Source organism: Myotis brandtii, unplaced genomic scaffold (genome assembly GCF_000412655.1).
Source record: "Myotis brandtii unplaced genomic scaffold, ASM41265v1 scaffold72, whole genome shotgun sequence".
Classification (NCBI taxonomy): Eukaryota; Metazoa; Chordata; class Mammalia; order Chiroptera; family Vespertilionidae; genus Myotis; species Myotis brandtii.
The window spans coordinates 214,732-231,352 of NW_005370838.1; the positions used below are offsets into that span (position 1 = coordinate 214,732).

A 16,621-nucleotide genomic window follows, 5' to 3' on the forward strand; every position below is an offset into this window, starting at 1 on the left:
CAGGAGTAGGAGGCAAGTCCTCTCTTATAGGTCCTCAAAGAACATCTTTGTGCTGTCTCATCTTTCTAGTGGCTTCCTTAAAGATAACTATCTGCACTCACTCAACTTGTCCATCTCCCCTTCATGCCTACTTGTCTCTTCATTAGTCATGAAGGAGCCTGGACTGATAGGTGAACCAGGTATAAAGCACAGCTTGGTCACACATGGTTCACATACACTCTGGAAATGCCAAAGGAGGCAGGAATCGAAGGGCAGCAATAGGGTTCAGTTCATGTCTGACAGTTACCAGCTTTGTGTGCGTGGACAGGCAACACCCCCTTCTGCACATCAGTCCACTCAGATGCCCTGGTCATTCTTCTGTTGCTCATGACTTCCCCTGGCTTTCTTCCCTCTCCATCCTCACTCCTACATTCCCCATGCCCCTTTGATCTCCCTCCTACACAAGAGGGATGCACAAATGCTTTCTATTTATATTTATGGACAGAGGAGGTTAGTTAGCATACTTCCTTGGATTCTAAAATTTCACTCATCAAAGTAAGATGAATACCATTTGTGAAGTAATAAATAGTTCAGGTCCAAATTTAGTGAGAGTTCTTAGAGCTTTATTGGAGCTTAAAATCCCCTTACAATAAATATGTTTCTTCATTTCAGCACCAGATAATGTTTAAACACTCTGATATATGGAATAAAAAATAAAATCAATACCAACTGCTATTACTTCTACCGGCCCTGTGTGAACCATGTCAACCAGAATCATTTTTGCTGTAAAAAGCTCAGTTAAGTGATATGTCAACCTCCCCCGTGTTGGAAGCCCTAAGCACTCAGCAAGCAGTAACTAGAATGGGTCAAGTCCATACACACTGGCCAGCGCAGTCACCCTCATCTGCACCCCAGGATAACTTTCAGCGGGAAGGGTGTTGAGCATGGGGCTCCGCCATGCTGCTTTAGGCCCACTTTCCCTCAGGGAGAGAAAGAATGGAAGGCTGGCTAGTTTGGTCCACTTTCCTTCGCTAAAACACTCACTCTGGCCAAACAGCAAGTCCAGCTGAGGGCATCATGAGGCCTAACCCAAGGACGAATCCAAGCTGTAGAATGACTATCCCAGTCTAGGAATTTGAGCTGGTGTCAGAACTGGCTTCGGAAAGAGGGCATTGCTGTTTGGAGCAAGGAGAACAGGTGAGGAGCTGCCTTCCCCCCGAGACCCCTCCAAACCTCTAGCCACCACTGAGAGCAGCCTGATAGCTAGAATTTCCTTTTTCTTTTCAAAGCCATTAAGTTGTACTAGTTTTCTTCTGGTTTGGCAAGTTCAATGCATGATTCGTGGGAAAAACTGAACCTTTAACAATTCGGTGGTTGTGACTTGCCGGGGAAGAGGTTGAAAAATCAGATCACTAACCAGAAACTCTGCAGGTAGATGTCAGAAAGCCTAGGCTGTAAAAAATGTATTTCCAAACATACGGCAGCATATGTATGGCACTGGATAAGCAAATCTCGAGATAATTCACATGGCAGGCTTGTGGGGTTAGACCTTCATCTCTTAATGGCAGTCAATATAGATTACTTAAAATCATAAAAATTGGTTGATCTCAGCTTCAGAAACTCACATGTTGCTATTAAATCCTAGCATTAAGGCTACAATTTATTAAAAAGAAAGAAAGGAAAAATGAAAGAAGAAAGAGAAAAAGACCACTGAATGAAGGAGATGGAAAAGAGCAGCCTGATGGAAAAGAGAAAAAAGAAGAAAAAGAGAAAACCAGTTTTGTGGAGAAAGCCTAGGTAGAAGTCCTAACTGGAAACAGACCATTTAGAGGACATAAGTGATCACTGCTATCTGAAACTACCTTGTTGATTTACTGTGTACTTTGTTTACCATGTCTTCCCTGGACTAGAATCTAAGCAACATGAGAGCTCAGGCCTGACCTGTCTTGCATCATCTCCCCAAGCACTAGAACTGGAGCTCACTGGTTGAACAAGTGATTGGACCACCTTGGTGCTGTCTGGGTCTTGTAAAGACCTCTGTTGCCCTTCAAGGCATAATGGTAACTATAGTCCCAGGCCTCCCTGGAAATCCTCACACAGATCTGAAATGATGGGGCTCAGTGCAGACCCAGAAACCACAAAGATGAAGGCTTGTCTGTTCTCTCGTGCACTATAAATGGGGCACCAAAGACGGTTATAGCTGGCACCCCAGGAAGTTGCAGTATTTTTTTTTATTATGGACATGCATGGTTCTAAGGCTGGTGACAGCACACTTAGTTCCAAAGTGAACAAACAATTCAACAAATTAAAAAAGAACTAAAGAAAATAAGGCACCCAAACCCTGTAAGTCCCAGGAAACCTCTTCTCTCTTCTAATGGAGAAAGAAAAGGACTTCTGTTTTGAAAAGATGGCTCAGTAGTTTGACAATGGCCAGCCTGCTGGGTGAACAGGTGTTGGAACCCCCAAAGGATCTGGTCACAGTACAAAGCCATTCTGGACTATTTAAGGAGCCCATTGATTTCATCCCTGATGGGGCCTGTTGATACCTGAGTATCCAAGTACACAGACAACCTCAGCTATATCCACTGTGGACCCTCCCTCCACACTGCTCTCTGTTCCTTGGGCAAGGAGAGAAATCAGGGGCCACAAAGTTGGAGATGTAAAGAGTCAGTGAGCACCATCGTTCCCCACTGAGTGGCCTCGCTCAACCATTGGGGATATTCAGAGGGAAGGTGCTGGGGGTGATATGGCCCAGAATGCTCAGTCCAAAACCTCACAAAATTTAAGCCCAGGACTGGGACTCAGTCACATTAGCCCCAACCCTGGCTGAATCAGGGCCAGAGACATGATTATTCATAAGGATTCTTTTGCTTCTAAGTCACAAGTAGGGTTTGTCCAGGTGGAGCTGGCAGGGCCTGGAGGCTGGAACTAGGGGCAAGGAGAGGCTGAGAGATGAACCCATCACTGGGGAAAAAGCAACAGGTTTTCCATCCCAACTTGGTTCACAGCTTTGTGGGAAGAGCACTGAGGCTTGCTCTCAGAAAGGCTCCCCTGAGCCTTCAACTCAGCCCCAGGCCTTATAGGTAGTACGAGCAAAACCAAGCCATCCAAGGGCTCAGAAACAAATGCATTTCCGAAAAGAAACCCAACATTTCCCTGGGACACTCCTGAACTTTGTTTCCCTGGGTCAGATAAGAACCCACCTGGCTGTCCTCTCAATCTTTCCTCCTTGTCCCTGAAACAGAGTGGACTCCCCTAAGAGACAGAATAGAGGCGAAGGGCAGAATGAGCGGGACAAGTTCATCTGAGGCTAAGGGACAGTCCCATGGACATGGAAAGGTGAGCCCTCTGCTGCTTCATGTGTAGAAGGTCATAGCAACATAGTGCACTGGTATTAGAAAGGGCCTTAAAATCCACTCAGTCCCATACCAGTTCAATACCTGCGACACTTGGGGCACATATAAATGTAGCTCAGAATAGAGACCCAATTTCTAAAAGGAGACATTGTCTCATTTTTTCCCTCAGAGACAACCTCCTGAGTCGCCAGACTCAGCACTCTATGAAAAGCTCTGAAACAAAAGATCCCAGGATACCCCCATACATGCAGACTTCTGGACCAGAGAGAAAAGCTGTTTGACAACCTAGGATGGCCTCCTCCTTCAGCCAGGAGATGTGTTCTACAACCTTCCACATGGGAGGGCCCTCTGCATCATTCTGCTCTGCTGCGTTTGGCCCCACAGAGATTAAGGGAACAAATTCCAGACCAAGACGGCCTTGCTCCAAAGCCCAACTCTGCTATTCCAGATGCGTCTGGAGCAGGTCTCTCCCTCTCCCACTCTGGGCTCTACTTTCTCATCTATAAAATGAAAAAACAGTAGTTACATCATCAGGTTAACATAAGGATTCAAGGAACTAATATATAGAGTTTTGTAGTAACTCAGTTGAGAACACCTCCCCCCCGCCCCAATAAAGATTAGCTATTAATACTAAAACTGTGTTTATTTTCAAATAAAAGTAGATAGTAACTGGGAGCAGGAGAATATTATATATTGCTAGGAAAAAAAAAGGGGGAAAAAAAAGCAAAGATGCTATGGGAAGCCTAGAACCCATGTTTTTAGAAGTTGCATGTTGCAGTGTCAAGGACAGAGCAAGAGAGTAGAAAAAATAAAGTTTACTGTATAATGACCAAGATCTTAGAGTGAGGAAGGCCGGGGTCTAATGTTGTCTAACAGCTGCACCTAGCCCTCCGGTCTCCCAGCTGCTGGCAACCGCATCAAGTGTCCTAATTCTAATTTTCCATGCCCCAATTGCAGCCATGGTTTGATCTTGGGGAAAAAAAATCAGAAACAAATAAAGCAATCTGAGGCTATTTTCTTTCCCGTCTCCAGGGAAGGATGAGTTCCCTCGCTGCCCTGTGAAAATAAGTAGTCCCTTGGTTGAGTCAAGGGAGAGGGGCCTCAGGCCAACCTCTACTCCATCTCACTTTGCCTATAAAAGCCAGACATTTGGTCCATGAGCTCCCCCGTTGCCCTGAACGGTCTGCACACTATCTGGAAAGATTAATGACGTTTGTTTCCTTCTCACTTGGGGATTCAGGCTGTGGTCCAGTCTTAAGGTTTCCATTTAAATGCAGAGTGATGTTTCCCCTGCAGGAAAGAGCAGCTGGAACAGGAGGGCATAGATGCCTTATTTCACAAAAATAAAAGGAGATTGGCCAGAATAAAAAAGAGTGGGTCAGAAAAGTGTTCTGTTATATTTAAAAAAAGAACAAAATAATTTCCTTGGTAGCCCCTTCTTCCTCTCCATTTTAAAATTGCACACTCGGCCCCTCTTGCCTGATGAAATAGCAAGTAGAGATGTGGCTTGTCAGCAACCCAGAGAAGCTGAAATAAAGAGAGTATCTTGGTACTGTAGCCTAGCACGGTCTGATAAAATACCCAGCTTTGCATGGATCTAAGGAAAGCTGGGGGAAAGGGACAGATGATAGGGAATATGATGGATCAAGTCATTGTAAATGCTGTGGATTTCAATAGTTCTGTTCTGGCTTTACCACATGCAAAATCATGACTACTCCTAAAGGCCAACTGCAAAGTCACAAAGACTACCACTGACACGTGATGAGCAGCACTGCCCAGGATTCGGGTACCACTGTATCTGGGGTACCAGAAGTAGGGCTCTCACTACCAGTAGGAGTAGTGGCTCCATAAGAGAGTTGAGCTGATCAGTGAGGTTAGGGAGGACTATTAGTGACAAAAACTGTCCAGCAACGTAGTCAATGAATAACAGATGGTGATTAAGCTTCCAATTAAAAAATAAAATTTCACAATGTATTTCAGTGACCCTAGTAAATTTCTGGATCTGGCACACCCTGGTAGACTTCAGAACATGTTAGATCTTAGGTTGGCTAGTCTCTGAAAACAATCTCTCCTAGTTTCTCATGACCAATTTGTACTTGTTTGTAGAGCCAGGACCCATTTATATTACTCAGGACAGAAATCCCAGTCTTCCATGATTTCTTTCATTCTAATTCCAATATCAACAAACCCTCTTGGAGTCACCTCCAAAAATACTCCAAATCCAACAACCACTTTTGTTATACTGCCCAGAGCTCAACTCATGCCTCACCATAGACTTCCTAACTGGTCTTTCTACCACGTCGTTACCCTAGGGCAGTGGTCGGCAAACTGCGGCTCGGCAAACCGCGGCTCGCGAGCCACATGTGGCTCTTTGGCCCCTTCAGTGTGGCTCTTCCACAAAACACCGGCTCTTCCATAAAATACCGACTTCTGGGCATGGGCCACGAAGTTTCAATCGCACTGTACGTGCACGCCGCACGTGGTATTTTGTGGAAGAGCCACACTCAAGGGGCCAAAGAGCCGGATGTGGCTTGCGAGCCGCGGTTTGCCGACCATGGCCCTAGGGTACCTTTCTCCATAGAATAGTTGAAATGAATTTGTCACAGTATAAATCAGATGTTACTTAGTTTATAGCTTAAAACTACCCAATGGCTTCCCAGTGCACCCAAATCCCCACCATGATTTGCCCCTGCCAGAGCTCTCTCAGACAAACTCTCCCTTCAAGAGGCTCCACCTTTTTTTCTGGTCCTCAAACATGCCACACCTTTTCCTGTCTGAACGCCACTACTTGTTCACCTGGAACTTTCTTGCCCAGGTCGCATATGATGTTGCTGTCATGACTTGAGGTTCTTTGGAGACACCATCCCTGAACACGCTGGCCAAGGCTGCTCCTCCCTCTTCCCCACTGGCATCCCCCATCCCACTGCCCGGCGCATATCCTTCAAAGACTTTTTTTGTATTATTATTTAATCATTTATTGTTTTCCATGCTCTTTGCCTGTGTTCCCCCATTGGTCTATGAACTCTAGAAGGGCAGGAACTTTTCTTCTCTTGTTCATCTCTGTGTGCCCTGTGCCTGCACATAATAGGCAGTGAATGAAAATCACATAACGTTGATAATTCTGTTTTATGACTGTGTCTCAGGTTATGTCCAAAGAGTTTCTGCTGCTTCCATTCACCTTAGCTTTTGGGTACCTGGTGGCAAGTTGTGCATTCATCTAACTCCTCAGGTAACCATCAAATAATTTCTGGCATGTTGGAGCTAGGCAATGGGTCCTCCCTCTACCCATGTGAAGGGCATTATATCAGTTAGGCAGTCTCTTATCAAAGATCCACTGAGTGCTTACTGCATGGGGTGATTCTGTTGGTGCTGTGGATAAGTGGAAACAGGCAGAGATGCACTGGGCTCTCAGAGAGCCCACACGATTGTCTCCCAGCAGAAAAGAGGTTCCCTACACTTCTGTAGCCTCCTCATGCATTTCATTGTTGGTAGGAATGGGAGTGGTCCCTGCACACACCTCTTCCTACTGCCTCTGGCATTGCTGTTTTCTAACTCTAGCTTGAGAGGCCAGCAGACTAATATTTTACAGTGTCCCAGGGGCAATGGCATGTTCCCTCTGCTCAGAGTGACCCGAATGTCCAAGACAGTGCCTGGAACCAGAGTCTTCATATTAGTTGGGTTACTGTGAGAATCACAGGGGTTAATGTCTGTAAAGCTCTGAGAACATTGCTTGGCACAGGGTAAAGACTAGAGATGGGTTTGTTAAGGAGAAAAAAGAAAAACAAGCATCTGCCAGATGGGCTTCTGTCCTTCATTACATCACCCTTTCATCCCAGGCTTATCTACTTGGGCGGGGGTGGGGGGGTGGGGAGAGGTGGACAGCATGGAGATTGCTGTGTCCACCTGGGCATGATCATGAAAGGAAATGATATTTGTGCTCCAAACGTGGAAAGCCTTCATGGGGTGATGCTCAGCTGCAACAGTTGTGAGGTTCTGGGCTCCCTGTACACTGAAAGTCATGGCCAGCACCAAGAACAGCCTTTCCAAGGACGCAGACGGTGACCTGAAATCCATCCCCTTTGCTCACTTTCAAGGAGCAATGTGACCTAATTACATGGAAGAAATGTTCATCCCCAGCTGCCAGGGACTTCAGCTTTCCTGCTTACATTTCTGGAAGGATGCACCTCAGATCTCAGGACTGTCACACCGACAGTGACCTCTTCATTTTCTCCCACACAATTGAAGAATGCTGAGAACCTCTCTTGAAAACCAAACAAAACTAATAAAACATTGCCATGATCACTTAATATAATTCCTAACAGCCCTAGTCTTTATCAATTTGGAAATAGAATGAATTGGAAAGACTGTCTCAGGAGGGAAGTCAAGTGTAATGGTATAGAGATGGCCTGAAATGGAATCAGAGAACAAAATCCCCAATTAAAAACTGGGCAAAGATCTGAATGGAATATCCACTAAGGAAGCTAGATGGGTGGCAAGTAAGCACTTAAAAAGATGCACAACATCATGACTCATTAGGGAAATGAAAATGAAAACCACAGTGAGGTGCTACTCATGCGGACCAGAATGTCTAAAATGAAAGCAAAACAAACTGATAATACCAAGAGCTGGTGATGATGCAGAGCAGCTGGAATCATATATATCAGTGATGGCGAACCTATGACACGCATGTCAGAGGTGACATGCGAACTCATTTTTTTGGTTGATTTTTTCTTTGTTAAATGGCATTTAAATATATAAAATAAACATCAAAAATATAAGTCTTTGTTTTACTATGGTTGCAAATATCAAAAAATTTCTATATTTCTAAACACAGCACCAGAGTTAAGTTAGGGTTTTTCAAAATGCTGACACACCAAGCTCAAAAGGTTCACCATCACTAGTATATATTGTAGGTGGGGATATAAATGGTTCAACCACTTTGAAAAACTTTTGGCACACATACATGAAATCAGACAGTATCTGTCTTTCTCTGTCTGACTTATTTCACTTAGCACAATACCCTCTAGGCCCATCCATGCTGTCACAAGTAGCAGTTTCATTTTTTTGTGTGTATAGCTGAGTAATATTCCATTGATCATATATACTACACCCTCTTTATTCATTCATCTATTGTACAAAAATAGACTCACAGATACATAGAACAAACTGATGAATTCCAGAGTGAAGGGTAGTGGTGCATGGATTGGTGAAAAAAGTGAAGGGGAATAAGAGGTACAAACTTTCAGCTATAAAATAAGTAAGTCATGAGGATGTAGTGTGCAGCACAGGGAGAAGAGTCAATATCCTAACAACTTTGTGTGGTGAGAGATGGTTACTAGACTTATTGTGGTGATTACATTGTAAGGTATATGAAACATTGAATAACTACATTGTATACCTAAAACTAATATAATATTATATGGTCAATTATACTTAAATTGAAAAGAAAACCCCCACCTTTCACAGTTTCTTTGATGTGTTGGGTTTTTGTCAGGGGAACAATAAGCCAGGAACCAAGGTGTACAGGATAAACTGAGTGGTCTTTGGGTCTCTCACTGTGTTTATTAGCTTGACTCCTCCATCTGTTTGGTAGAATGCAAGTCTAATGGTGGGCTATGCCCTCTGACTATAAGAGAAGCTTCTAGCCGAGCATTGTTTGGGCTGAGTACTTCCATTATTCATCGTGAGTCACCACCATTGTGCTTATGTGTCCATTCTTTGCATTGCCCCAGCAGCAACAATCAACACCTCTAAAGAACACACACAAGCTAGGAATAAATGTAATAATGCAATAATAATGTCTAGAGATTTTTAAATCATGGTTCTCTATGTGGGAAGAGAATGGCTTTTATAGCCAGATGTGGGCTCAACTTCAGACCTAACCACCTCATGGCACTCTCCCTGTCCCCAGGTACCCATTTTCTGTCTGTAAATGATGATACTATCTGAAAACTCAGTGGGTATATTTCTACAAATATTTATAAATCATCTAGTGTGGTGCCTGTAGATTGGAGGCTAATAAATGGTAGCTGTTGTTATTTTTTAATATGCCATTTCTATTTGGTTTTTCTTATTTTTTCTATTTCTCTGCTGAAATTAACCATCCCTTCACTTTGTTTCCCTTCTTTCCCCATTTAAGATAAATGCTTTAAATTCTTTTTTGCTGATTCTTGTATCTGGATCACCTGTGGTTTGCTTCTATTGGTGTTTTTACTTGGTTATAAGTCCTGTTCCTGTCTCTTCACAGGTTCCAGAGCTTATTGCACCCTGGAAATTATGTATAAAAGAAGAGTGAGAATTCAAAAAAAAACATTGTTTTTTTTTTCCTTCCAGAAATTTCAAGTTCTTCTCTCACCAGCTGGCTACAGTGAGGAGCTGATTATTCAGATTTCAGCAAGGGTTCAGGTGAATGGGATGGGTTGCAACTCACCTCTGGCCAAGCCAATCCTCAACCCCCGGCTTCCTAAGGAAGGACTAGTCTCTCAGTTTTTACCAGGATTTAATTGAGGATTCCATAAAAACCCTTCGATTCTTCAATTTTAGGTATTGGGAGAATGTGGAAATGGGGCAGATGGAATGAATTCTTCCTAAAATGAAAATGCTTATCGGCCTTCCCTTCACTTCCTTTACTTTCAGCAAATTTGGAGACTATGGAGAGGACTGCATTGTTGATCAAATTATTACTGTACTTGACAGTATTTGAAGCTCCAAGAAATCCTGCCACCTCCACCACTGTCAGTAGCTCACTTGGCTTTGCATCCATCCAGTAAAGTTCCAGGTCTTGAACAGCCTTCTGCTCTCTCTGCATCCAAACCTGTCAGACCTCACAGCTCACTTACAAAGGGCTCCTATCCTTGGAAATCAGTTCATCAAACTTTTCTCATCTCCATTGTTCTTTGATAGTCCCATATATAAGAATGATATTTATGTTATCCAGGTTTTTTGGTGCTCCCATGAAAGCTAAGGTCTTCTGTGTCCTAACTGGAAGCAGAAAATGCCTAGAATGGTAGCTGTTAGAGGACATTCCCTAAATGCAAAATATCCTGGTCCTGAATTAATAGTCAGCCTGGTGATAATGCTTGTGTTTCATCCAAGGGAGTTGGAGAGAGACCCACCAAGTGGCTTATTTTTAAAGGCTTAGTCTTGAGTTTGTAGCAAGTGCTTCATGGGCCCCATTCATATCTCCTCACCTTGACTCTTGCAGGTCCTTTCAGCTGCCAGCCCCTTTGTCCTTTGCTTGGGGTTTTCTCTGGGTCCCAAAGTTCACTCTTCCTGGGCCCAGCAAGCTGGAATGCCAGGGAGTTAATGTTTCTCAGGAGCACTCCTTACCCAATGATTGGTGGAGGTTGGTGTTTAAATACCCCAGCTCCATTCCCCTTGAATGAGATAACTTAGAGGCCCGTGTTCTACACCGCCACCTGGTTCCCCAGAAGTATATCTCAGCTGCCCACAGGGATAGCTTGCTCACTAACATACTTTCCTTGGCTGCTTTCTCCTCCCTGTCTCACTTCCCCACTTCTAGGCTGGAATGTCCTGGGATCACCTTTTAAATATACTTGAACTTGGAATATTGCTTAGATTCTCCTTCTAGGAGGAGAGGGGAACCCAATTGAAGGCAGGTTTCTATCTTATTTTCAATAGAATTTACTGGGGTGATACTGATTTGCAAAAACATACAGGTTTCAAGTGTACAGCTCAATAAAACATCACCTGCACAATGCATTGTACACCCATTGCCCCAAGCAAAGTTTCTTTCCCTCCTCCTTTACCCACCTCCACCTACCCCACCATGTCCCTTTCCCTTTGGCTATCACCACACTGTTGTCTGTGTCTATGTGTTTTATATATATACTAGAGGCCCGGGGGCCCAAAATTGTGTCCCGGGGGGGGGGGGGGGGGGGGGGGGGGGGGGGGGGGGGGGGGGGGGGGGGGGGGGGGGGGGGGGGGGGAGGGGGGAGTCCCTCAGCCAGGCCTGCACCCTCTTGCAGTCCCAGAGCTCTCAGATATCCTTAGCGCTGCCGTGGAAGTGGGAGAGGGTCCCGCCACCATGCTCGCCAGCCTGCGCTCGCCAGCCGTAAACCTGGCTCGGGGCTTCTGGCTGAGCAGCGCTCCCCCTGTGGGAGTGCACTGACCACCAGGGGCATCTCCTGCTTTGAGCATCTGCCCCCTGGTGGTCAGTGTGCGTCACAGTGACTGATCGTTCAGCCGTTCAGTCGATTTGCATATCAGCCTTTTATTATATAGGATACTGGAGGCCTGATGCACGAAATTTGTGCAAGGGGCTCGGCCCTTGCAGCCCCAGCTTCATCTGGAAGGTCGTCTGGGAGGACGTTTGGAAGGTTGTTTGGCTGTCTGGTCTAATTAGCATATTACGCTTTTATTATTATAGATAATTTTGTTTAATGCCTTCACCTTCTTTCATTCAGACCCCCATCCCCTCCTCCCCTCTGACAACTGTCAGTCTGTTCCATGTATCCATACCTATTTCTATTTTGTTATCAGTTTATTTTGTTCATTACATTCCACATGTAAGTGAGATCATATGGTATTTGTCTTTCTGCGACTGCATTATTTCACTTAGCATAATAATCTCAAGGTCCATCCATGCTGTCAAAAAAGGTAAGATATCCATTTTAATGACTGAGTAGTATTCCATTCGATAAATGTACCAAAGCTTTTTATCCACTCATCTACTGATGGGCACTTGGGCTGTTTCCAGATCTTGGCTATTGTAAATAATGCTGCAATGAACATAGGGGTGCATATATTCATTTAAAGTATTATTTCAGGTTTCATCGAATATATTCCCAGAAGTGGGATCACTGGGTCAAAAGGCAGTCCCCCCATTTTTAACTTTTTGAGGAAACTCCATACTGTGTTCCACAGTGTCTGCACCAGTCTGCATTCTCACCAACAGTGCATGAATCTTCCCTTTTCTCCTCACCAGCACTTGTTGTGTGTTGATTTATTGATGATAGCCATTCTGACAGGTGTGAGGTGATACCTCATAATGGTTTTAATTTGCATTTCTCTGATGATTAGTGACATTGAAAGCAGGTTTCAATTCAGATGTACAACCTCTGGGTACTGCTCTGGCTTGTTTAAAGAGGCCAGCATGAACAGCAAGGCAAACCCAGACACGATTAGAAGGACCTCGCCAATGAACATCAGGTACATTTGGAGGATGCCAGGAGAGCTGATGATGAAGCTCTTTATTACAAACTGGAGCCATCTGCCGGCCTGTAATAACTGGAATATGAAAGTCCTAACCTGGAATGCAGTTAAACTGTTTACTCTCTATTTGTGGTTATGTCTTTAACGCTTAACATGCTCTGGATGGTGGATTTAAATTCATAAGTGCATTGTTTCACAAGATGGAAATAAATTGGCCTTCTCTCTTTGTTGTTATTTTTTGTTTTTAAATTAAAAAAAAAGCTTGTAAGACCACAGCCCTATAAATGTCTTGCGGGGATGCCAAGAACCATTCTATAAGCCACTTTCTAAGAAGCAATTTCCTTCTTGTCCCGTAAAACTCCCCAAAGCACCTTAGGCGAACACCGAAGCACTGGGTATGTTTGCAAACTGCAAATACAGCAGACATTTAATTACATCAAATTCATCAAAACCCTAATTGAGACAGGAACTCAAACCTTACGGCTTAATTACTTTAATTTCAGATGGGTAACAGACTTGGTCACGAGCAGCCCTTCACACAGGAATACATTAGAGAGAGCCCCATGGGCACGCGCTGGTAATTCTCACAGCCAAATGAAAGTGCGGAGCAACATAAATAACAATGCTAAGTGAGCCCTGTGATTGAATTTATTAATCAGTTCAATTGCCAATAACCGTCCTTTGCTGGAACACGCTGCTTCATAGGCTCCACCAGCTGGGAGGGCGGCTCAGGATGCCAGGCACGTTCATTTCGTACTGATTTTTCTTTTCCTCCCACTGATCAGACAGCACAGAGGCAAGACCAGTCAGTCCCCTGAGATGGTTCTTCTAATCAGCCTCTCCTCATTTGGAATTTCACATAGAGACTCTCTCCCTGACCTTCCCTGCCCTTGTCACCGGACACCTGGCTGCTGTTCCACAAGTTAGTTGTTAAGTTCCTCCCACTGGTTGATTAAATTATTGTAGTGACCCAGTGTGGGATTTGTTTTAAAAATATATATATATATCTTTATTGATTTCAGAGAGGAAGGGAGAGGGAGAGAGAGATAGAAACATTAATGATGAGAGATAATCATTGATAGGCTGCCTCCTGCACATCCCCTATGAGGGATGGAGCCTACAACCCAGGTATGTGCCCTTGACTGGAATCGAACCCACAACTCTTCAGTCTGCAGCCTGATACTCTATCCACTGAGCCAAACAGGCTAGGGCTCCAGCATGGAATTTTGAGGCAAGAGACCCAGGGATTGCTGTTCTTCTGAGAGCTGATAATGGTGTCTAACTTTTGTTGAGCATCTACTGTGTAGGGCTGGTGTTGTTTGCTGAACATGTTATGTTTCATCCCTAAGGCGATGCTAGGAGGTAAGTGCACTTGTATCTACTCTATAGATGAGAAAACTTGAAGCTTAAAGAGGTGAAACAACTTCTCCAAGGCTCCACAGCCAGCAAGAATCAGGATTCAAACCCAGGGCAATCGGATTCCCAAAACATCATTTTGCTCCTCCTGCAAAGACTTTGAGGATTTTACAAAGTCCTGAAGAAGAGAACTGTGTGGCTTTGGAACTCTCCACTTAGGCACAGGACACAGAAAGACAGGAGGAATGGCGGGCACCCAGAATCATCATTTGGGCTCATTCTAATATCATTGAGGTTGCTCCTTCCCTCCACAATGGTTGCAGGGCTGTGAGACGAGCTTGGCAAAGAGCTTCCGGAAGGTAAAGTGACTGATACCAGAACTTGCTAACATTCAGGAAGCAATTGGTCTTTTAAGTAGTTGTTCTAACAAGACAAGTGATTTCCTGAATTGCTAATAAATTATGAAACACAAATGCATTCAAGCCACCTCATATGTAATTAGTTGCATGGCATTTACTAGCTATGTCCCCGTCACTTGTTTCATTTGCTTGCTTTATTTCTTCCTGTTTGGGCTTGCCTTCCCATCAAGTTTCAGGTACAAATGACTAATGAACTAATGACAACACTAAGAACCGCCAGGCTAATAATCATACCGCTAATGGTGGCAATGCTAATTAAGAGAGTGCTAATAGCAACAGATTTCTGCAGGATGTGACTGTTCATCTCCAACTCAGATGAGAGCCAGTGAAGTACAAATGGAAGTGAAGGCAAAGACAGAGACTGTTTTTGGGTACTGACTACATTTATAGGAGATCGACAAAACACTATATGTGGGTCCACAAAATCTAAGACAAAGAGAGAACTGACCAAAGGATAAAGAAAGAAAATGTTCAGTCCAGTAAGCTGGGCAGAACTCAATAACCACATCTGGACACAGCTGTCCCCTCTCAGAGGTAACTGTTCACCTGTGAGCACTGGAGCTGATTCCTGATGAGATCAAGGTGTCCTGCCTGTCACCAGAAGTAACAAACTCACCAGGCTACCCAGACAAATAAATTGGTGTGAAGATGATGGAGGTAAAGGCAAGCAGTGGGGAACAGCGGTGGTGTGCTGGAGTGCATCCTGCTTCAGACATTCTCTAGTCTGCATTCAAGAGACGGGCAGCATTGGGTGCCCCCGGCCAGCTGACTGAATGACCAAGGGGGCCACAGAAAGGCGTGGGAGAATTGGATCAGACCACCAGGTACCTCAATACTGCAATTGGACACCCTTGATGGGCTTCTAGAAGTCACTTTTCCTATATAATACTCAGAGTCCTGGGCGTTTCTACCAGGAAACTAGGACATGAGTGCTGGCAGGATGGCTGCAAGCCTGTTTGCCCCTGCAACGCCATGGATGCCGGAAAGCCTCACACTTTGGTGACTTCGGGGTGTCTTCCCAAGACTTTCCAAAATGCACACCAGAGTTCATAAAGGACAAAGACACCATGACACCCCCTGGCAGTGGCATAGACTTCATAGATAAAATGCAGGCATGCAAAACCCCTGGTGACCCCAAAAGTCAGCTAAAGTGAACATGTAAATAAAATGCTTCCTGACTATAGATGGGTCCTAAACTGTGATGAATGAAAATTGTTTTTAGCAGAAAAACACACACCTGTCATTTCCTGTCTCCTTCTCTCTCTTTTTACTCTATTTACATTGAGGCAACACCATACCTAAAATTGTTTTAGGTTTTCCAATTCAGACCAATACTATCAAAATGAGCATGGCACCTTCAGATTCGTGGCCCATATCTTCAGACTGGTTAATTACTTACATGAACCTGGGAACTCTACACTGAGTGGCCAGATTATTATGACCACCCCATCAGTACAATGAAGTGAATTGGTTATGCAAATAATAATAAGAATAAAACTTTGAGAGTATTTGCTTAGGAAGTTTTCAATATTCAGTATTTTTGGAAGTGTCAATGAAGTACTGATGGGATGGTCATAATAATCTGGCCACTCAGTGTATATTCCATCAACACGGAGACCAAAGGATGGTGCCTGGCAATTTCCAGGTCTAGCTGAGCCAGCCTCCTGGGGTGTAAGATCCCACATCCTCACTGTCCAAGACTACTGGTCCTCGTGCTGGTTCTGCTCCTGCCAGACCGGCCGCTGCCTCACCTCCACGCCCTCCCTCCTAGACACCACCTTCTGCCATCACTCCTACCTGCCCAGCGAAGAGCCCGCAGACTCCGATGATGCACAGGATATTGAACACCGCTGAGCCCACGATGGTCCCAACTCCCACGTCGCCCTTGGTGATGAAGACGCCTGAAACACAGAGCCAGCATCAGCCTGGCTGTTGTGGGGGGTCATATTCCAAGGTGTTTGCGGAGGAACTTTCTTAAGTGTTAGGCTGATCACAGAGGGTATGCAGGAAGTAGTCAAGGATTGGAGGGAACTCTAATCTGCACTGGGGACACTGTCCCACAAGAGCATTGGCATTGGGGCTGGGGCACGTCCATGCAAAAGTAAAAGCATTTCTTTAATCCTATATAATAAAAGCCTAATATGCTAAGTGTCTGGTCTTCTGGTCGTCTATTCAACCAATCAAAGCATAATATGCTAATGATATGCTAAGGCCGCTCAACCGCTCGCTATGATGTGCACTGACCACCAGGGGGCAGACGCTCAGACAGGTTAGCTTGCTGCTGGGGTCTGGCTGATCGGGACTGAGCAAGACAGGCCGGACATGCCCTGGAGCCCT

At 44.6% G+C, this 16,621-nt stretch overlaps 1 protein-coding gene across 2 annotated transcripts in view; it reads right to left on the reverse strand.

Annotated features, from left to right (window-relative positions):
• The window catches only part of SLC24A3 (solute carrier family 24 (sodium/potassium/calcium exchanger), member 3), a 484,048-nt gene that overhangs the window by 107,778 nt on the left and 359,649 nt on the right, over positions 1-16,621 (reverse strand). For both annotated transcript variants that reach the window (XM_014530108.1, XM_014530109.1), the window contains exon 6: positions 16,082-16,185. In XM_014530108.1, coding sequence (XP_014385594.1) covers positions 16,082-16,185 — 104 coding nt within the window. The remainder of the gene's footprint in view (positions 1-16,081; positions 16,186-16,621) is intronic.